This window comes from Lissotriton vulgaris, chromosome 6 (genome assembly GCF_964263255.1).
Source record: "Lissotriton vulgaris chromosome 6, aLisVul1.2, whole genome shotgun sequence".
NCBI classification, from domain to species: domain Eukaryota; kingdom Metazoa; phylum Chordata; class Amphibia; order Caudata; family Salamandridae; genus Lissotriton; species Lissotriton vulgaris.
Genome location: NC_141694.1, coordinates 1,252,377,333 through 1,252,400,725, shown reverse-complemented (window position 1 = coordinate 1,252,400,725; position 23,393 = coordinate 1,252,377,333). Strand labels below are relative to the sequence as shown.

General features: G+C 45.7%; 1 protein-coding gene and 1 pseudogene across 2 annotated transcripts in view; both read right to left on the bottom strand.

The window, feature by feature from the left end:
* The window catches only part of LOC147708709 (uncharacterized), a 198,015-nt gene that overhangs the window by 113,173 nt on the left and 61,449 nt on the right, over positions 1-23,393 (bottom strand). For both annotated transcript variants that reach the window (XM_086927363.1, XM_086927364.1), the window contains exons 4-5: positions 22,156-22,269; positions 18,784-18,882 (exon numbers count right to left, since the gene is read on the bottom strand). In XM_086927363.1, the coding sequence (XP_086783489.1) occupies positions 18,784-18,882; positions 22,156-22,269 (213 nt within the window). The remainder of the gene's footprint in view (positions 1-18,783; positions 18,883-22,155; positions 22,270-23,393) is intronic.
* Positions 3,549-6,143, bottom strand: LOC147708710 (uncharacterized; annotated as a pseudogene).

The following is a 23,393-nucleotide window of genomic DNA, read 5'->3' as shown; positions in this document are numbered from 1 at the left end:
CCTGAAACGACCTAAACATGAAATACTTTCACTCAGTTGAAAAATCTCCAACTGCATAGTTCAAAGTTCACTACCGTAATTAACTCAGTATTGCAAAAAAAAAAAATTGCTTGACATGCGTATATGATGATGAATAAAGTGGGTGAAAATGAATATGCTACTTACCAGTATGCATCTGTTCTTGGCATGTAGGGCTGCTAACATTCATATCTAGTGCATAGATCGCCGCCTAGTGTTGGGTCCGGATGATTGCACCTTGTTGTCCTGGAAGAGTCTTCGAAGTATCACGAGATAGGTGGCTCCTCCCCTGGACTACAGTGCGCATGGGCATCGACTCCATCCCCAGATTGTTTTTAGCCATTGTTTAGAGATGGAGTGAAATAGTGTAAATGATGTCCATGCTAATGATTGAATGCAAGAAATTACCTGCAGCCGCTACGGGCGCCGGGGAGGAGGGCGAGCGATATGAATGTTAGCAGCCCTACATGCCAAGAACAGATGCATACTGGTAAGTAGCATATTCAGTTCGAGGTATGTGGGCTGCTAAATTCATATCTAGTGCATAGAATACATAGCAGTCCCTCCATTAACGGCAGCCGCCCGTGCCAGCTGCAGAAGTCTGAAAAAGAGTTTTAAGAACAGCCTGACCTACAGCTGCCTGCTGTTTGGAATGCACATCTACACAATAATGTTTAGTAAAGGTATGTGGTGTAATCCACGTGGCTGCTCTACAAATATCCTCCAAAGGAATATTACCTAGGAAAGCCATGGAGGCCCCTAACTTGCGTGTGGAGTGGGCCCTTGGGGGGACCGTTAAAGTGCGCTTAGCCTTGTGGTAGCACATCTGAATACACTTAACGATCCACCTGGCTATTCCTGCCTTGGAAATGGGGTTGCCTTTGTGCTGGGCTGAGAAGGCAACAAATAGCTGTTGTGTTTTCCTAAAGCTTTTGGTCCTGTCAATGTAGTACAGTAATGCTTGTTTGACATCAAGCGTGTGGAGCATTCTTTCTGCTACTGTTTCAGGGTTCTGAAAGAATGTGGGTAGTGCAATGGTTTGATTGACATGAAACTGCGACACCACCTTAGGAAGAAACTTAGGGTTAGTGCGCAGCACTACCCTGTTAGGATGAATTTGAATAAATGGCTCTTGTATTGTGAGTGCTTGTAGCTCACTAACACGTCGTAGAGACGTGATGGCAATGAGAAAAGCCACTTTCCATGTCAAGAACTGAATTTCACAGGAGTGTAGAGGCTCAAACGGTGGTCCCATCAATCTGGTGAGGACCACATTGAGGTTCCACACAGGAGCCGGTGGGGTCCTGGGGGGGATGACTCGTTTCAGCCCTTCCAGGAATGCTTTGATGGCAGGGACCCTGAAAAACCGAGAGGTGCTGCCTGTTTTGGAGATAAGCCGCTATGGCGGATAAGTGTATCCGAATGGAAGCATACGCCAGATTACATTTGTAAAGATGTAACAAATAGCAGATGATATTAGGAATGGATGCATCTAGCGGGTTGATATGATGTTCTGTACAGTAAATGACAAACCGCTTCCATTTTGCTGCATAGCAAGCTCTGGTAGTGGGCCTTCTTGCCTCCCGGATGATGTCCATGCATTCCGGGGGCAAATCAAGGTAGCCAAACTCTAAGACCTCTGGAGCCAGATCGCCAGGTTCAGCTGTTGCGGATCTGGGTGCTGAATGTCGCCATGGTTCTGCGTCAAGAGCCTGGGTGTGAGGCGCAGCCTTTGATGCGATACCACGGAGAGTTCCAGAAACGTGGTGTACCATGGCTGGCGTGCCCACGTTGGAGCAACCAGGATGAGTGTCATTGAGTGTTGCAGCAGCTTTCGTGCCACCAGCGGTATGAGAGGTGCTGGGGGAAAAGCGTACGCAAATTTGCCTGACCAGTTCATCCATATCGCATTGCCCTGAGACTGTGGGTGTGGGAACCTGGCGGCGAAGCTTGGGCATTTTGCGTTCTCCCGTGTGGCAAATAGGTCTATCTCTGGATGACCCCACTGCTGGAAGTACGGGTGGAGTACTGATGGATGTAACTCCCACTCGTGCATTTGGTGGCTGTACCTGCTGAGCAGATCCGCCATCTGATTGTCCACGCCCGGGAGGTGTTCTGCCATGAGGAAGATGTTCCTCTGAATGGCCCACTTCCACATGCCCTGAGCCAGATGAGACAACTGTGGAGAGTGTGTGCCCCCCTGCTTTTGGATATAGTACATCGCCGTCATGTTGTCCGTCCGGATCAACACGACCTTGTTGCACAGATGTACTTTGAAGGACTTCAGTGCCATGAAGATTGCCATCAGTTCTAAGTAGTTGATGTGCATCTTCTTCTGCTGTGCCGACCATAGCCCCTGCACTGTGTAGTGGAGGACATGCGCTCCCCAACCCTGGAGAGATGCGTCCGTCGTCAGGATAATTTGTGGCACAGGCTCCTGGAACGGTCGGCCCTTGCAAAGGTTGTGTGGAGTCCACCAATGCAGAGAGTTGTATGCCCGACCGGTCACCAACACTAGGTCTTTTAACTGCCCTTGAGCCTGAGTCCACTGGCGTGCCAAGCATTCCTGGAGCGGACGCATATGCAACCTCGCGTGTGGGACTATGAAGATGCAGGAGGCCATCATGCCTATCAACTGCATAAACACTCTCGCAGGGAGTGAGTGCTGCGGTCTGAACCTCTGTATCAGCGACTGGATATTGTTGATCCTCGCTGTGTTCGGCTGAGCTGTAGCAGCCAGAGTATTTATTGTCGCGCCCAAATACTGCCGCACATGGGCTGGCTGAAGGTGCGACTTTGGATAGTTTAGCGAAAACCCCAGACTGTGAAGAAGGTGAATAGTGCGGGACATGTCTGCGGCGCACTGCTGTGCCGACTTGGCTTGAACGAGCCAGTCGTCCAGGTAAGGGTAGACATGTATGTTCTGTCTCCTGAGGTGCGCCGCTACCGTTGCCAGACACTTTGTGAACACTCTGGGAGCAGTGGTCACTCCGAAGGGTAGGACCCTGAACTGGTAATGCCTGTTTAGAATGGTGAACCGGAGGTATTTTTTGTGGGATGGATGGAGTGGTACGTGAAAATAAGCATCCTTGAGGTCCAAGGTTGCGAGGAAGTCTCCCTGGTTTAACAGTGGAAGAACTTGCTGCAGAGTTAACGTGTGGAAGTGTTCTGAAAGAATATACAGGTTGAGGGGGCGTAGGTCCAGAATGGGTCTGAGTGAGCCGTCCTTCTTTGGGATTAAGAAGTACAGGGAGTAAACCCCTGTGCCTTGTTCCTCCAGTGGCACGAGCTCTATTGCGCCTTTTTGCAGTATCACAAGAACCTCTTGCTGCAATAAGTGCAAGTGCTCTGCCGACATAGGACGTTGTCTTGGGGGTATGTTGGGTGGAGTGGACGTTAACTCCAAACAATAGCCAAACTGGATAAGTTTCCTTACCCACCTGTCTGTGGTGATGGACTTCCAGACTGGCAGGAACTGTTGGAGTCTCCCCCCGACAGGTGTTGGATGGTCGGGGGGCAGTGACAGGAAGTCACTGTTTGTTGGCAGCAGAGGAACGGGAACTGTTGTTGCCTCTGCCTCTGCCCTTTGCGTTGTTTCCTCTGTAACCTCCTCTACCCTGTTTGGGGTACGAGGACTGTGCCCCACTTTTACTGAATTGCGCCTGTTGTGCCAAGTGTCCTCTGGTAACACCCCGAGTGCCTGAGCGACGAAAAGTGCTCCCTCTGTATTGCTGAGACTGAAGTGCACCCATGGATTTAGCCGTCTCAGTATCTTTCTTAATTTTTTCGAGGGTGGAGTCCACCTCGGGGCCAAATAGTCTGTCTGGATTAACGGGCTGGTTGAGGATAGTAGTCTGTATCTCTGGCTTGAACCCTGAGATGCGTAGCCATGCCTGACGCCGTAACATCACACTAGTATTTATCGCTCTTGCTGCCGTATCCGCAACGTCGAGCGCACATCTAATTGCAGCGTTGGAGATGAGCTTGCCTTCCTGGATAAGCATCTCAGCCCCTTCTTTAAACTCGTCTGGAAGGTGTTGTAAAAGCTGCTCTAAGGTGTCATAGTGTGCCCTGTCGTATCTGGCCAACAGAGCTTGTGTGTTGGATATGCGCCAGATGTTGGCTGCCTGCGCTGCCACCCTTTTCCCCGATGCCTCCAGCACTTTAGACTCTTTGTCCGGGGGAGGAGCTTCACCCGTCGTCTGTGAGTTCGCCCTCTTGCGAGCATTAGAGACCACCAAAGAGTCCAGAGGCAACTGGCCCCTTATGTAAGTTGGGTCCCCAGGTGCCGGTCTGTATTTTTTCTCTATTCTAGGGTTTACAACCCGTGCCCTTGTAGTTTCCTTGAAAATGTCTGTGGCATGCTTAAGAACACCCTTAAGCATTGGAAGTGTTTTTACAGTCTTCTCGGCAGCAGAGAAAGTGTCAAATAAAAAGTCAACGTCCACAGGGTCAGCATGCATTTCCACCTTATGGTTTGCAGCCGCCCTTTCAATTAAGGCATTGAACGCCGCAGAATCTTCTGTAGGAGAAGGCTTTGCGCCAAAAGCTTGTGGGTCCTGGACAGCTTGTTGGTCCCCCTGATCACCTGAGGCTAACCACGAGTCCTGTTGCTCATCAGGGTCTGTGTTTTCGGGAAAAGTATACTCCTAGTCCTGTTCACCCAGATCTCCATCTGAGCAAGTGGGTGAAGGCGATGGGCTTCTCCCAGGACGCGGAGGAATGTGCTCAACAAGTTCTGGTGTCTCTGGCGCTGGTCTTTTCTTTTTTAGAGGGATTACAAACGACTCCAAAGGCTGTGAAGTAATCTTCCTCTTGTAGAGCGTTAATTTTCCCGTGTCGGCGTCGATATACTGTTCCGACTGCTCCTCTAATAAGGGTTGACTCAAACTTCCACTCAGTTGAGTTTGCCTTACCCCTTCTGAGTCCTTAGGCACCGACCGTGGTGCAAAGGCCTTTGGCACCACTTTGGGTGGTAGAGTAAAGAGGAGCGGCATGGAGGTCTTCTTCGGTGCCGCTACCGGAGTAGGTACCGAGGGTGTCTTCGGCGCCGACGTCAACTCTTTCTCCCGAATCCGTTTGAGGGAGTCTGCCACTTGCTTGGTAAAAGAAGCGGACGGTCTCGTCGACCCGACTGAGGACCTCGATCCACCCCCAGGGGAAGACTGGAGCGTTGATGAAACCATGTTCTTTGCTGGAGGCGCAGACGCACTCTCGACAACTGCGCGTCCGCCACCATCCACGGCCCCATGCGTCGACGCCGATGGCTTCGGATCGGCAGACTTTCCCTTTGGCGTTGTGGCTCCAGACTTTGGCTCGGTGCCCTTTGCCGATTTGGACTAGACGGCCTGTTTGCCTGTAGATGCGGTAGGCTTGACAGTAGACGGCTCGACGGCCGACTTCGACTTCGACTCGACCACCTTACTCGAGTGCTGGGCGACTGCTTTCGAGCTTGGCTCTTTGACCACCTTAGGCACTTTAGCCTGTTCGACAGCCTTCTTCGGCTTCGAGGTCTCCGACCACGACGCCGTCAATGGCGTCTTCGGTTTCGTTGCTGTGTCGGCCATCTTTGATTTGGGCGATCCCGAAGGTTTCACTTTCGGTTTCGATTTAGGCAATGGCGGCTCCGTAGAGGTGTCCGTAGCCGGGCCAGGAGGCGGGGCCGAGGAGCGAGGTGTAGGGTCGTGGGTAAGGCCTTGTGGCGATCCCGTGACCTGAGCCTTCGTAATAGTTTGTACGGGGCATAGCTCATCCTCCGAGCTATCTTCCACAGCCCCAAAAGGTTCTCCGTTGTCCCCTACCTCCTCGACGTCTTCCTCGAGGTCTTGGTCCTCTCCGTAGTCGGCCTCGACCTCCGCCGATGGAGGTGAAATCTGCAGGTGAAGTTCTTGCTCGCCTGCGTCGGGGCTGTCGAAGATGTCCACTGGTGCCGGGGCCGATCGCCGGGCCTCGAGGCGCGACACGCGCCGAAGCTTGATCGTCTTCTTTGATCGAAATCTTGAACAGGCCATACAGCTGGCCTCGTCGTGGTCCGGCGAAAGGCACTTGTTGCACACAGGGTGCACGTCGATGTGTGGGTACTTCGAACCACACACGGGGCAGTACTTGAACGGACTCCGTTCCATCGTCGAATCGTCAAGGTCTTGCTGCGTCGACAGGGCCTCGATGACCGAAGAGTCACCCGACTCCTCCCATATCCGACTCGACGAGCCGGAGTATACTCGAGACCGAACGCGAACAATACCGACGAAGTAAGGAAAGCCTTTTGGCCTTTAAGAAGTTGTTTTATCGATTCCGAACAGGAGACGTCGAAATCACATCCGAACCCAATGGCGGAAAAAAACAATCTGGGGATGGAGTCGATGCCCATGCGCACTGTAGTCCAGGGGAGGAGCCACCTATCTCGTGATACTTCGAAGACTCTTCCAGGACAACAAGGTGCAATCATCCGGACCCAACACTAGGCGGCGATCTATGCACTAGATATGAATTTAGCAGCCCACATGCCTCGAACACATATATCTTATGAGTTTTCATGACATAGACTCCAATAGATGTATAACCTTGACTCACTTGTATGAATGTGACGAATTGCAGGAAGATGTGTGGTAAAATATCCCGAAGCTGAGAGGCTTGGCGTTTCAATGTGCTGAAGAAAAAATAATAATGCACCAACAATGACCAAAGTGTTTGGTATGGATACAGAATAATTGCGTAAAAAGATTAAACACCACACTCACTTGTGTTCTAAAATACCAACTAAATGAAGCGGGAGCGCGAGTCATAATCCATACAATCCGGGTGTGATATAACGAGACCAGTGAAGCTGAAACATACAAGGTGCCTAGCATGAACAATGAGTCATCCAGTAACCGCACAAGACAGGACGTTCTATTCAGAAAGAAGCTTTTGCTGACAGTTGTTTCTATCTAAAAGCTGATTATTTTCTAAAGAAACCCACGGAGTGGACAGCAACACATACATCTAGAACCAACCTTTTAAGACTGAAATAATTCGATGATGGTTGTCAAACGCTCTTGGTGCTCATTACGAAATTAACCGGACAATCTACGAAAATAACGACAACATTGCTCGGTCAAAATGTTATCCTAAATGGACAAAAATAACCTTGTCTAATAACAGTGCGATGTACCTGTTGCCTCTAAGAACGGTTACGAAGTAATCCCTCGTTTTCAGCTCCCGGTTCCGAACGCCAGACAGTGAGTGCCGGTTCGAACGCCGAGCGGTGTGCGACGGCCATGTTTTATGACGCGATAATGTTATGAAAGTAAACAACGGACTCATGAAAGAGGAGAAATAGGATATGGAATGTGCAAAGACACCATGACATAGTGTGTAAACATACAAGTGATGTGCCAAAATGTTGAAGGGAACAGTCATGAATGAATGTAATTCACATCATCAGATAAAAAAATCTGCAAATATTAACAAAACATAATGTCGATATAGAATAATACAGTAATAATACAGTCCTTCTGCGTTTTCAAAACATGACAGACTGGTTCTCAAAGAATTAGCTGAAAATCCCAGGATACATATTCAACAAGCAGATAAAGGCGGCGCCATTGTCGTCATGGACCGGACATTTTATGAGTCCAAAGTAGTTGAACATATATCCGACATCAATACCTATCTTAAATTGGACCAGGACCCGATCAAAGAACTAAAAATGACCTTAGACAACATACTAGAACATGCTGAAAACATGAAATGGATCAACACGAAAACTCGACAATTCCTGACAGTCTCATTTCCTAAGCAGCCAGGAATATACATGCTGCCCAAAGTCCATAAGGATCTTTCTAATCCACCTTTCCGTCCAATTGTCACCGGGTGTGGCACCATCTTTGAGCCTCTGGGTCAATATATTGATCAATTCCTGCAACCTTTTGTCCAGTCTTGGTATTCTTACACCAAAGATGCAACACATTTCTTGCAAAAACTTATGAAGGTTGTAGCAAAACCAGGGATGTTGATGTGTACTTTAGATGTCAAGGCCTTATACACCTCTATCCCGCATGTTGCTAGAATAGAGGCTGTGGAATGGGCCTTGTTGAAACAAGATGAGCTACCTGTGAACAAAATTTTTTTGTTGGAACTTTTGCATTTCTGTTTACATCATAGTTATTTTAAGTGGAATGATGACTTTTATTTACAGAACAAGGGTACTTCAATGGGCTTTTCTGGAGCCCCGGCATATGCCAACACCTACATGGCCAGGTATGAAGACATGTTTTTGGTGACAGACAGAGACTGGGCAGACAATATAACTCTATACTGTCGTTATATTGATGACATCTTTCTGATATAGCAGAACTCTAGAGCAATGTTGGAACAGAAGATATCTCAATTGAACTTGTACGATGAGAACATTCAATTTACCCAAAACATTGATGATAAAGCTATCCCATTTCTAGATGTACTAGTGAAATTGGAGGATGATGTAATTCACACTAAAGTATACCACAAATCTACAGATAAAAATACTGCTCTCATGTACAACAGTTTCCATTCCAGGAACCTTATCAACAATCTGCCATATTCATTAATGCTGCGAGCCAAAAGAATATGTTCGCAAGAAGAAACTTTACAAACTAATCTCAACACCATCATCACCAAGTATGTATCCAAAAAGTATCCTACAACAGTGTTGGAAATAGCAAAAGACAAAAAACAAAAATTACCCAGGGAGTTCCTGCTTACAAAGAAAACAATTAACACCAAAAACAGGGTCTGGGCTCTCTGGCAATAAGGACAAGCCTCACCAAAATAATGATAAACCAAGAACAGGTACCAATATTGCCACGTTATTCTACACTGGATCTCGGGTGATCACTCGAATGACTGAATAAAGCAGTAATTCTCAATGAACCAGATTTCAGAATAAATCATTTCTGTTTTATTTTTTGATTTAAGTGCATGTATCTATTTAGTATGCAATTTTTTGTATTTTATAATCAAGGAACATTTAATTAGTTCCACACTATTAAGCTGAACACAGATTTGAAACAAATAACATTAGGCAAAAACGGTAATTGAACAGACAAATATCAACTCACACTCGTCAATCATACCACACAAGACAATCAAGATATATTTACAATTATTTACAAACAAAATAGTATCACAGTGGAAAAATAAAGCATTGGAAAACAGCAGATCAACAATGTTATTATTTTCTGAAATGATCAAGGGTTCCTAATGCTGAATAGAAGAGGTCTACGCGTTTCGATAACCCCTGGTTTCGGGGAAATCTCATCAGGACCATGTGCCTGTAAATGGAGAACGAGATTGAATCAACACGGGGGGGACAAAACCAAACTCCTCACAATGCTACAGTGTGGGGAACAAATGAACTAATCATACCTCTCAATGGCCGACTTGACTTTTGTGGATGTCACTGTAGGCAAAGAATGAAGTGGAGTTAAGCCTCTCTAGTGAAAGCGCCCAAGGGGCAGCAATTCAATCATGACCAGAACATTCATTCGTGTCTACTTACATCTTGTTGCGCCTAATGCGGCTGTTAGTGCGACTGAAGAGCAGTTTTCGGTGGTTGCGGGTTGCTGGGGGGGGCAAAGGAAATGGTTTGAGTAAGTTTGCGGGAAGCGATTCGAGTCCTTCTTTCTCATTTGAAACAATGGCAACTTACTGTTTTGTAGGTAGCGCAGGGAGTTCACGTATATCTATGTCGAAGTTGAGCGAATCTGTAACGTGCTCCAGAAGCCTATAAGTGAAATGGAGCTAGAATCAGATCCCAAACAAATTGAAGCGATCGCCTAGTTTGCGGGGATGTCCTGGCTTAGGTCAGCGTCTTACCTGGAAGCGTCGTGTCCGCTGTCTGCTACAGGGGGTCTGCGCTCCTCGATCTCTGTGCGATTAGTCCAGTGACCGGCACCTTCCAGTCGGTGAACTGGTTCTCGCGTTCAGTTGTGTTTAAACTCACTTCCTGGTTGCCCGAGGATTCTGGGGATTGTAGTTTGGCCCGTTGCCATGGGGACGGGCCGCGTTCAGACATCTAGAGTGAAATGGGCCGTCACTCACGGTCTAGTAGGGAAACAGCGGTCTAGGTCTCAGTCAAATCAACGAGTTAAAGGCGATAAAGTTCAGAGAGTTCATTGAGACCATTTATGGCGGAGTTAAATTTCACTATCAGCATTGCTTCAGTGTGTGACAATTTCTCCTCCATGTCACCACCTCTGGGGTCCTTTTCAATTTTTGCAATTACTGTCCATCTTAATTCCTCAACGGTGTGTTTGTGATTGATCCAATGGCTGACTAATGGGGCTGTTAGCACATTCTTTTTTATGCGTGATTTGTGCTGGGTAATGCGACAACGCACTTCTTGACTGGTTTTACCGATGTAAATTTTGTCACAGGGGCATTTGATACCATATATGACGAACTTAGATTTACAATTAGTAAATTTGTCATGTTTCCACTATATTTGTTTGTGCTGGAAAAGATTTCCTTCCTCAGTACTGGCACAGCAGATGCAAGAGCCACATCTATGGTGTCCTTGGACCGGTGGTAATCCAAGCATAGTGGTGATTGTAGTTATGTTTGGTTTAAGTGCTGCTCGGACCAGATGATTAGCTACACTTTGATCCTTTTTGAAGGCAAATAATGGTTTCTCCTTGAGTGACTCATCAATGTTTTCCACTAGATGCCAACTCTCTGAACTTTATCGCCTTTAACTCGTTGATTTGACTGAGACCTAGACCGCTGTTTCCCTACTAGACCGTGAGTGACGGCCCATTTCACTCTAGATGTCTGAACGCGGCCCGTCCCCATGGCAACGGGCCAAACTACAATCCCCAGAATCCTCGGGCAACCAGGAAGTGAGTTTAAACACAACTGAACGCGAGAACCAGTTCACCGACTGGAAGGTGCCGGTCACTGGACTAATCGCACAGAGATCGAGGAGCGCAGACCCCCTGTAGCAGACAGCGGACACGACGCTTCCAGGTAAGACGCTGACCTAAGCCAGGACATCCCCGCAAACTAGGCGATCGCTTCAATTTGTTTGGGATCTGATTCTAGCTCCATTTCACTTATAGGCTTCTGGAGCACGTTACAGATTCGCTCAACTTCGACATAGATATACGTGAACTCCCTGCGCTACCTACAAAACAGTAAGTTGCCATTGTTTCAAATGAGAAAGAAGGACTCGAATCGCTTCCCGCAAACTTACTCAAACCATTTCCTTTGCCCCCCCCCAGCAACCCGCAACCACCGAAAACTGCTCTTCAGTCGCACTAACAGCCGCATTAGGCGCAACAAGATGTAAGTAGACACGAATGAATGTTCTGGTCATGATTGAATTGCTGCCCCTTGGGCGCTTTCACTAGAGAGGCTTAACTCCACTTCATTCTTTGCCTACAGTGACATCCACAAAAGTCAAGTCGGCCATTGAGAGGTATGATTAGTTCATTTGTTCCCCACACTGTAGCATTGTGAGGAGTTTGGTTTTGTCCCCCCCGTGTTGATTCAATCTCGTTCTCCATTTACAGGCACATGGTCCTGATGAGATTTCCCCGAAACCAGGGGTTATCGAAACGCGTAGACCTCTTCTATTCAGCATTAGGAACCCTTGATCATTTCAGAAAATAATAACATTGTTGATCTGCTGTTTTCCAATGCTTTATTTTTCCACTGTGATACTATTTTGTTTGTAAATAATTGTAAATATATCTTGATTGTCTTGTGTGGTATGATTGACGAGTGTGAGTTGATATTTGTCTGTTCAATTACCGTTTTTGCCTAATGTTATTTGTTTCAAATCTGTGTTCAGCTTAATAGTGTGGAACTAATTAAATGTTCCTTGATTATAAAATACAAAAAATTGCATACTAAATAGATACATGCACTTAAATCAAAAAATAAAACAGAAATGATTTATTCTGAAATCTGGTTCATTGAGAATTACTGCTTTATTCAGTCATTCGAGTGATCACCCGAGATCCAGTGTAGAATAACGTGGCAATATTGGTACCTGTTCTTGGTTTATCATTACAAAGAAAACAAAACAGCAACACCAACGCCAGGTATTTGTTTCAAAATATTCCACCAGTTCCAATGAAATCAAAAAGAGTATCAACCGACATTGGGAGTTGTTGAGCCATGAGACTGATTTCAAAGAACTCTTTGTAAATAGACCAATTTTTGCCTACAAAAGATCTCGGAACATCAAAGAACTATTGAAACCAAATCCAGTTACAAGAACAACGATCCATAAAGGAATGAAGAAATGCCAAAATTGTGCTCATTGTAATAATGTGATAGTGACTGATACAGTGAAGCATCCCCACACAGGAGAAACTATTCAGATCAGGATCAATGCTGATTCCAACACTGCGAATGTTATATACGCAATCAAGTGTCCCTGCGGACTGTTGTACGTAGGCAAAACAGAAAGAAAGATTAAGACGCGTATATCTGAACACAAGAGTACTATCCGGAATAAAAACACCAACAGCAGTTTGGCAGTTCACTGGGACAACAATAGACATACAATAGCTCAAATCAAATTCCAGATCCTTGAAGTAGTTACCCCCACACCCGGAAAGAGCCTCACCAAGACTCTGTTACAGAGAGAGATATTTTGGATAAAAAGATTACAAACACAAGATACCAAAGGGATCAATGATCGAGTGGATTTAATTTGTTTCCTGAGATTCTTGCATGAAACATGCACACAGAAGGACTGTATTATTACTGTATTATTCTATATTGACATTATGTTTTGTTAATATTTGCAGATTTTTTTATCTGATGATGTGAATTACATTCATTCATGACTGTTCCCTTCAACATTTTGGCACATCACTTGTATGTTTACACACTATGTCATGGCGTCTTTGCACATTCCATATCCTATTTCTCCTCTTTCATGAGTCCGTTGTTTACTTTCATAACATTATCGCGTCATAAAACATGGTCGTCGCACACCGCTCGGCGTTCAAACCGGCACTCACTGTCTGGCGTTCGGAACCGGGAGCTGAAAACGAGGGATTACTTCGTAACCGTTCTTAGAGGCAACAGGTACATCGCACTGTTATTAGACAAGGTTATTTTTGTCCGTTTAGGATAACATTTTGACCGGGCAATGTTGTCGTTATTTTCGTAGATTGTCCTGTTAATTTCGTAACGAGCACCAAGAGAGTTTGACAACCGTCATCGAATTATTTCAGTCTTAAAAGGTTGGTTCTAGATGTATGTGTTGCTGTCCACTCCGTGGGTTTCTTTATAAAATAATCAGCTTTTAGATAGAAACAACTGTCAGCCAAAGCTTCTTTCTGAATAGAACGTCCTGTCTTGTGCGGTTACTGGATGACTCATTGTTCATGCTAGGCACCTTGTATGTTTCAGCTTCACTGGTCTCGTTATATCACACCCGGATTGTATGGATTATGACGCACGCTCCCGCTTCATTTAGTTGTCATTTTAGAACACAAGTGAGTGTGGTGTTTAATCTTTTTACGCAATTATTCTGTATCCATACCAAACACTTTGGTCATTGTTGGTGCATTATTATTTTTTCTTCAGCACATTGAAACGCCAAGCCTCTCAGCTTCGGGATATTTTACCACACATCTTCCTGCAATTCGTCACATTCATACAAGTGAGTCAAGGTTATACATCTATTGGAGTCCATGTCATGAAAACTCATAAGATATATGTTTTTCACCCACTTTATTTATCATCATATACGCATGTCAAGCAATTTTTTTTTTGCAATACTGAGTTAATTACTGAGGTGAACTTTGAACTATGCAGTTGGAGATTTTTCAACGGAGTGAAAGTATTTCATGTTTATGTGGTTTCAGGTGTCGCCCCTGACGAAGGGCCGTGTGGCCCGAAATGCATTGGGCAGGGCAACTTGTGAGATAAATTAAATGTGTGATGTGATTTAAACATCAGAATTTTTGACATGATGAACTCATTGTATTTGTTCAACAGATGAACATTATGTACTATAATGCTATGATACTAGTAAAGATAAGCATTGAATGAATTTTTCAGAGTTCATGTGTTTCTATGTACCAGTACATTTGATTATCAGTTAATTCATATTTGAGTATTTTGTAATATCCAATTTGGAGTCGCAACAGTGCACAGAGGGCAAGCGGTTTCGCTTGATTATATCATGTATTAAGTCATTTACGCAGTATGGGCATTGCGTCTACCTCTACAGCACGCGTGTAAAAACGAACATATTATTTTTATTGCAAATTGTTGATTCAGTTAGGAGTGCCTCTCCCATTACTAATTTCAGGGGGGTTTAAACTGCCAATAGGACTTTGCCATCTAAACCTATGACACATCGCGAAACAATATATGTAAGACTCCCCTAAGGAAGGTCTAACGAGCTCTAAGGCAGGGAGCTGTAAATTATTACATAGGAGATATAGTTGTATATGTCCTAAGAGTTAATACCCTATCAAGCCCCTCATGACCAAGGAAGGGTTCAGACATCTTGAGAGAGGGCAGAATAGTGCCCTCTGGGATTGCTAGATGCCACATATAGCCGGAAGTCGTCATAGAGTAGCAAGGTCCTGGTAGCCCATTGTCCCATTGGCTAGTAACCGCATCACCCCCTAAGGTAACTTTCTTGGCTTAAATATGTCACCATGAACCTCAGATCACTTTGGACTAGAGAAAGGACCAAAGAAGGACTGCCCTGCTGAATCCTGGACCTGGAAAGAGAAACTGCACCAACCACTAGACTGCACCTGCTGATCCTGGGGCTAGCAAAGAGAGGACTGTGCTAGTGGATCCGGAATTCTGGAAAAGTCACTCCAGAGCTCCAGTCCGCAAAGATGAATTCCAAGAGTCAGTTGGCGGACTCTATGTTCCAGCTCCAGGGTCACACAAGCATAAGTTGCCACTTTGAGGAAACAGCTGCTGACCACCGCTATGCAGCCAAGAAGACCACTACTCGCCACTCAAACGTTTGCACCATAGTCTTCCAGACCTGGGCGAGTCGTCAGAGTGCAGGTTTGTCACCAACAAGGGACACCAGGCTTCATCAAAGGATATCGCTAGGCCTGCAGTAACTTCAGGCCTCCAGCCCCGCCGTTGCTGTGCTTCAGTGGTCTTAAAGATTTTGAACTGCTATAACGCCACCCCCAAGCGCACCCACGGCCCCTTCACCTGCCAGAACTGCAACTTCTCCTGCAACAACGACGCCGAGACACCCACAGCTACGAGCCAACCATCTGCGATGCATCCTGCTCAACACCCGCTCCGCACGCAAGCACGCCCTCAGGCTCTGGGACCTGCTCACCACCAATTCACCAGACGTCACCTTCTTGACCGAGACCTGGATGAACGAAGCCTCCGCCCCAGACATCGCAGTAGCCATCCCCGACGGATACAAAATCTCGCGCAGAGACCGCACCAATGGAGTGGGAGGAGGCCTCGCCATCATCCACAAGAACACCATCAAGGTCTCCACAAACACCGACGACACCCTCACCACCGCCGAACACATGCACTTCAAAATCAACACGGACCCCAAGACCACCCTCAGAGGCCCCCTTGTCTACAGACCACCCAGCCCACATCCCCAATTCTGCAACTCCATCGCTGACTTCATCAGCAGGCACGCTCTGACCTCCACCAATTACATCTTGCTCGGCGACCTGAACTACCATCTAGAAAACATCAACGACAGCAATTCCTCCACCCTGGTCGACAACCTCGCCACCCTCGGACTGAAACAGATCGTCACAACCCCAACCCACATTGCCGGCCACACGCTCGATGCCATCTTCACCGCCAGCCCCCACGTCACCTTCAGCCACGCCTCTGAGCTCACCTGGACCGACCACCACTGCGTTCACTTCACCCTCCAGAAACCCGTCACCCACCACCGCACTCCACAGATCCCCCGCCGTCGCTGGGGCAAAGTCACCAAGGAGCAACTGGAAACGCACCTCTCACTCAACCCACAAACCAGCCCCACCGACCCCGAGGAGGGGGCCCGCACCCTCAGGCTCTGGATGGAGGACTGCGCCAACACCATAGCACCTATGAAACAACCCACCGACAAAGACACCAGCCAGAGAGCCAGATGGTTCACCCCGGAGCTCCTAGCCTCCAAGCGCACCTGCCGGAAACTCGAGATCATCTGGCTCAACGATAGAACTCCCGCCAACCGCACAGCCCACAAAGACGCCATCCGCAACCACCACCACCTCATCAGGACCACCGAAAGAGCCGCATTCAAAAACTGCCTCGACAACAACGTCCACAACAGCAAAGAGCTATTCAATATTGTGAAAGAACTCTCCACTCCTAGCTCCGGCACCAACGACATCCCGCCATCGCAAGCCCTGTGCGACACCCTCGCGGCCTTCTTCCACCGCAAGATTACAGACATCCACAACAGCTTCAACCCTCGGACGTACCCTACGGACCCCGCCACGATGAACCCCCTAAGCCCCACCGACCACGACCCTCTGACCACTTGGACCAACGTGAGCACCGAAGACATAACTAAGACCATGAGCACCACCCACTCAGGCTCCCCGTCGGACCCTCTCCCCCACCACATCGCCAACAAAGCCAACAGCCTCATCGCACCCCACCTGCGTAACATCATCAACCTCTCCTTCGAAACTGCGACCTTGCCGGAGAGCTGGAAGCACGCCGAGATCAACGCCCTCCTGAAGAAACCCAAGGCTGACCCGAGCGACCTCAAGAACTTCCGGCCCATCTCCCTGCTTCCGTTCCCAGCGAAAGTCATGGAAAAGATCGTAAACACCCACCTCACCCGCTACCTAGAAGACAACAGCATCCTGGACCCCTCCCAGTCAGGCTTCCGCAGCAATTCCAGCACCGAGACGGCCCTCATCGCCGCCACAGACGACATCAGAATCCTACTTGACAACGGCGAGACAGCGGCCCTCATCCTCCTGGACCTCTCTGCCGCCTTCGACACCGTCTGCCACTACACACTACGCACACGCCTCTACGACGCAGGAATCCGAGACAAGGCCCTGGACTGGACCACCTCCTTCCTCACCGACAGAACCCAGAGAGTCCTCCTCCCCCCGTTCCATTTCGGAACCACCAAAACCATCTGCGGCGCCCCCCAGGGATCCTCCCTCAGTCCAACGCTGTTCAACGTCTACATGGCCCCCCTCGATCGCATCGCCAGACTACACGACCTCAACATAATTTTCTACGCCGAGGACACCCAGCTGATCCTCTCCCTCGCCAAGGACCCCCTCACCGCCAAATCCAACCTACACCAGGGCATGAAGGCCGTCTCCGATTGGATGGAGGCAAGCAGGCTCAAGCTGAATACGGACAAGACTGAGATCCTCATACTCGGGCCTAACCCCTCAGCATGGGACGACTCCTGGTGGCCAGCATCACTGGGAACCCCCCCGGCACCTACCAACCATGCACGCAACCTAGGAGACATCCTCGACTCCAAGCTCAGCATGACCAACCAAGTCAACGCAGTCTCCTCCTCCTGCTTCCACACCCTCCGCATGCTCCGCAAGATCTACAGATGGATCCACACCTTGTACACACGGTATGCACACTGCTTATACACATGCACTATCAGTTCAGAAAGCAAGCAATAATAAAAGCAAAACATTATAATGTTTAATAATACTACTTTCATAGACAAGTTAATGGAAATCATCACCACCGATGCCAATACTGAAACTAATAACATTGTTCTGGGGGACTTTAATTTACACTGGAATGAGAACGACGACAAACAGGTTAACGCTCTGAAAGACCTTCTAACGGAGTTAAATCTTAACCAAGCATGCACACAGCCAACACACGAAAAAGGAGCCACGTTAGACTGGATAATATCAAAAACCAACTATACCTCAATTCTATCAATTGAGCCGTGTGACTGGTCAGATCACCATGCCATAACCTTCCTGATAAACAATATGAAACAGAACAAGTCCATACAACCTACCAGACACAAGAAATGGATGCGAGACCACTAGTATTCCTTTGTTTAAGCCTGGGTTGAACAAGAGGTTTTACAAAGGAGCCTGACTGGACCCAAGACAGTTTTGGTGAGTGTATTATACAGTGAGGTCACACAACCATACAATATAATACACCACAATCCTCAGAAAGTTTTTCTCAGATGTCAGTAAGGTAAGTCCATTTGTGTTTCATCGATAAAGGCAGTGGAGGATTGCTGGATAAATGAGCACATATTTAAATTTGATGATCCTCTATTCTCCTTCCCACTCTGCAGGCCCTCAGTCATACACAACATAAAGCCAGCCAAGCTTTGCAAATAACCAGCCAAGCTACTCTGCATATTGCCAGTCAATCTGTACTCCCATCAGCCACACTCTGCACCCCCTATGCCAAGCTCGGCACCCACAAGCCATCCTCTGCACCTCCAAATCTCATTCCACACCGCTCAGGTATGATCATCTGCTTTTTAGAATACAGAGGGGGAAAAGCCTGTTGAGTTATCCGCAGCAGCACTGCAGTGAGCCAGACCATGAAATAAGGCACCTCGGATTCCAGAAGAGCTGCAGATTTGACCCCCTGTTATGTAGTTCCACTATAGAAGGCACCAGAGCACGGATGCGAAAAATTACAGCAGACAAGAACGAGTGAATCATAAGAAATTACTTAATTTTGATGCACTACCAGAAATTAGAAACACTTTCCAAAATGTGTCTCTTTTAGGGGCATATGACATTGAGTCTTCCTTATTCCTGCAATTTAGCAAGTTATACTCACTTGCGACACATATTTTCTCTGCATCCTGGTGGTCCACGGAGTAGGAATTGGCTTCTTCTTTGATACTGAATGAAACTATTTTTAAGAAGGACTCTTCCTCTGTATTGAAAATGGATAAGTTAGTACTAAAGAAAATTAACATAACACCCCAAATTATTCTGCACATCAAGCATGTTAAAAATGTGGAGACACTAGAACAGTAAACAATATAGAAAGTAATCGGCTCAGTAAAACAACCATTCAAAGGTGTCCCCAATTTGTAGTGTTTATGGTCCTACTTGACAGCGCAACTTTTGCCAGATGATCATGTAAGCATCACTAGAAAGGGGCTTTGGCTCCACCTACAAGTTGGGGGCCAGTGTACATTTTTAGATTGGGCAAAAATGTAGTACTTCCACAAAAAAAGGGCATTCCCTCCATGCAGCTGTGATCATTTTGTTTATTTCTTCAGCTGCCTAAGCTTGAATTTTCAGGGACACACACATGACACCGGAATGCTATTAAAGTGTCTTAGATCACTAGATAATTTATTTTGTTTTCCTTTGGCAGCAGCACAGAAGGGAGGAGGGCATTAATTAACCAACATGGAAATGTAGGTCTGGCTTGACAAAACAACAATCACCTAATGTTTTAACCTACACCAATATTATTCTACAGTTCATTGCTTCCACACAAATACATATCTATTCCTATGCTAGTTACTTGTAATGCTTTACATTACCACTCAACATTTCTTTAAAGCCAGACTTATTGGCATTGCCAATGCTTGTTTAGTATGAGGAAGGCAGTTGTAAGGCAGTCTTTGGTGTAACCTTATATCATTTGTACAACTGGCCAGCTGCAAAAAAAATTCAAAAGAAGGATATTAAAAAAACGCAGCCCTAAAAGGCAGGGGGGGCACGTAATAGAAAAGAAACGTGGAAAGTTCCTAACAAATCCAGGGACCTTGAACCAACAAGGCTGGCAAACCAGTGTGAACTGCTTAAAAGGGAGAATGTTAGAAATCTGATCCATCAGACTCTAATCTCAGTGTTTTGAAGCCATCATCAGGAAGCATGGCACACACTAACAAATGCTCATTCCTGCACGTGCATAAACACATTGGGATCTCGAAAGGTCATGAGCTCTTCCTTCCTCGCATTTAGAAGGTTCCAAACCATAAAGGGCCTTAATTATAGTACGGTGAATTGGATACTTCATTACAAACGTGGTGGATGTCCCATCGGCCATATGTGAAGGATATAGTGGCATATAACGGACGCGGAATGGGTCGTGTTTGTGACAGAGTATCCTTCCAACAAGCTCTAAATCAGGACCTAATTTTCACAATCTAAAAATCACAAAAGCAATGCTCTACACCACTGCTCGGAACCAACTCAACAGTAGAGTGGGCCCATATATTTTCAGCAACTATTCCCAATTTAAATTAAGGCAGAAGACTGCTTGTGCCTTTTGGAAACATGGTTTGTCCCATATTATCTTTCACCACCCTTCTCCATCAAGCACATCGAATGGGTTACTGGAAGAGTGACTGGCATTGGATATCATTGGCCAATCAGCCATCATGGAACAAGAAATCTCCTGTAGGGTAGTCGGGTTTTCCCCTAGATGTGATGTTGTAGGGACCACATAGCAATCTTAAATCTGATGCTGCATGCGCTCCCTATTAGGGTGCTGGCTATCTGGTCTAAGATTGCAAGTTGCGACCTGCCTTTATTTAATATGCATAGGTAGGCTGGTCTGCGCTTTACTACTATTCAGAATTTTATGAATGGACCTATTAGTACATAGGTCGGTTCACAACAAAAAGATACCAGTCGCAAAAAGTAGATTTGCAATTTTCAACCACTTTTTATGGCCAGTATCTTAGTATCACTGGCCCTTAATGATTAAGACAGGTAAACTAAAAAAACAAAATGAAATTCTAACTTATGGTTAACAATACCACCTCCACTAATGTAACTAAAAGCCATGCTTTTATATTGGAGTGCGCCCTTGCCTGTGTTATGATACTAGTCGTGTCAATACCTATAATGTAATTTAAGAGGTTCATATGAGAATGTATGTATATCGATGCCCATAAGCAGTTAAAATAAAATGGAATCATACCTTGACAAGGAAAAGAAGCTTAACACAGCACAATACAGAACCTCAAATTATACAGTCATTTAAAACGTATTTAATCTCTGAGAAAAGCACTTTGTCAGCATATCAACAAACCTACACCTCGTGCCCACAATTTTACATATTTTAATAATAATTACACGAACAAACAAGAGAAAGCACAATTACCAGCGGACTTATTCTCTGACAATAAATTTAACCACACAGAATTAAGACAGTATTCCCTACAAATTCTCACAGACTCAACCACACGATCACTCACACTCGTATTCATGGCGTGGATGGGAGTTACGGCTCAGTGGTGAATTGTTAGTCAAGGTGTTTATATGAAATGTATCTGTAGTGTGCAAGCAATTGTCAGTTTCATACTTAATTTAGCATGCATAAATTATTCTCTTTAAAAGCCTGATGCTGAAACCTTACCAAGCCAGTTACAAGGATGTATCATCACTTCTAGTGCGTTTACTGTTCCCCAACTTCGGGGAACTTGGAGTTTGACGGAGAGGAGCTCATCCCCTTAACGGGCAGGGGGTCCACTTCGCCAAACTTGTAGTTCCTTCCAATTAGAGATGGGCAACCAGTAACTGAAAACCGGCATAACCTCTCGCAGCACTCAATCCTTGGTAGTAGCCCATACGCTAGAAGGCCACCATCTTTTATACTTTGGGCGTCCCACCCTAATTAAGGTGGGCCTTCCAATGCCCATTTCCCTTGCCAGCATCGACCATGCAAAGTACGGTGGATAAGATCAGGTCAAAATCAATAAAACACTCCATGCGCTCGGAGAAAATGCAATGCACAAAAAACATCTTGGATACAGAAAGTCGAGATCTGTACTACCAAAATAGAGATCACAATCCTATGATTAAAATACTCAACTTTGGGGCTAGCTTCTGGCAAATATAAAGAAAGATGAAGCAGGCAAAACATGGAGATGTGTTAGGCACTCTTTCTGCCCAAAAAATCTCCTGCTGTGTTGGACGAACCAATTCTGGTCAAACAAAATGATCCCCCAGGGGAGGGGTAAACTTTAAATAGCGCAGTTGGTTTCTCAAGTGTTCTGGTTACCAGGCACAAATGACTGGGTTGCTTTCTCCAATTTAGAAGATAATGTGAGTCTGACCTTTCAAATTCGGTTATAGGGTACAATATTTTATCTTCTCGATGTAACTGAAACCTTGGCAAGTCTATGGATCGAAGAAAAACATTCATTCTGGACTGGTCAAACCTTTAATCTGTTCTTCTGACCTGTGCTATGACTATCACTGCTTCCCCGCCGGGCTTTTCTTGAGGATTCTTTCAAACACTGATTTTCTTCTTCGTTTATGCGCAGCAATGCATCAGACTTGCAATTCTTTTCACCTGTAAGACAGAAATCCATTCAGTTTATTTTAAGACAATATTGTGTCACTCTTGTGAAGAAATAGTTTTCTCTTTCACAGAGTAGAGCAAACACTGTTTAGTTGTGAACCTAGCTAAAACTATCCAAACATATCATACACTTCCAGATCTTAGAATAAGAGTTAAAATGCAGTGCCTTTTTCTGTTCTTTAGAATAGTGCTCTTGACTGTAAGGAGCCTAGGAGTATATCTTACTCACTTAGTTCCTTGATGAGCGCGATATGGAATTTAAAACATACTTTAACAGAAGCATACATTCCTAAACATAAAAAAGTGACTATGAATATTCTCCAGCTAATTGACAAGTAAATAAAAAAAAGTGCACAAAAGGACACAAAACTAATGACCAGATGTACAAAGCCTTTTTGATGTCGCAAACAGACAGATTCACAGAATCCACACATTTGCAACCACTAAAATGCTTTTTTACATATATAAACATCAAATGGTGATTCAGTAACCTACTACAATAGCGCAAGTTGGGTTTGCGACCAAATACTGATTCAGGATCTGGAAGAGGTGTGTTTGGGGCGTCACCTCCAAATTCCGAATCGTAGTGGTAGGTTTTATTGTTTTGCAACCAAAATGCGGTCACAAAACAGTAATATTTTATTGGTACCTCCAAAGAGGTGCCAACCCATTCTCAAATGGGAAGGTGTCCCCAAGAAACCCCTGCCCCATTGTGAATGTTAAAAAAAAAAAACTTTGGAGTAGTCATTGGTTCAATGGACTACTGCCTACGCTTCAAAAATAAAAATGATCCAATTTGTTTTTTTTATTTAAATGCATCCCATTTGTCTTTGAGGTAAACGGGTTGCATTTACAGAAAAATATGCTTTATTTAAAAGCAATCACAGACATGGTGGTCTGCTGACCTCAGCAGGCCACTATCCCTGGCAGGGCCGCAATTTGTAGTGAGTCACAATTTGAGACCGACCTTATTGAATTTCATGAGGTAGGTCGAATTCCCACCCAATACAAATCGGTAATTTGCAAAACGACCTATTAGTACATAGGTCGCTTCAGAAATTACCACACTGGTCACATTTGCGACCAGCTGTACATACATATGGCCCTAAGTGTGC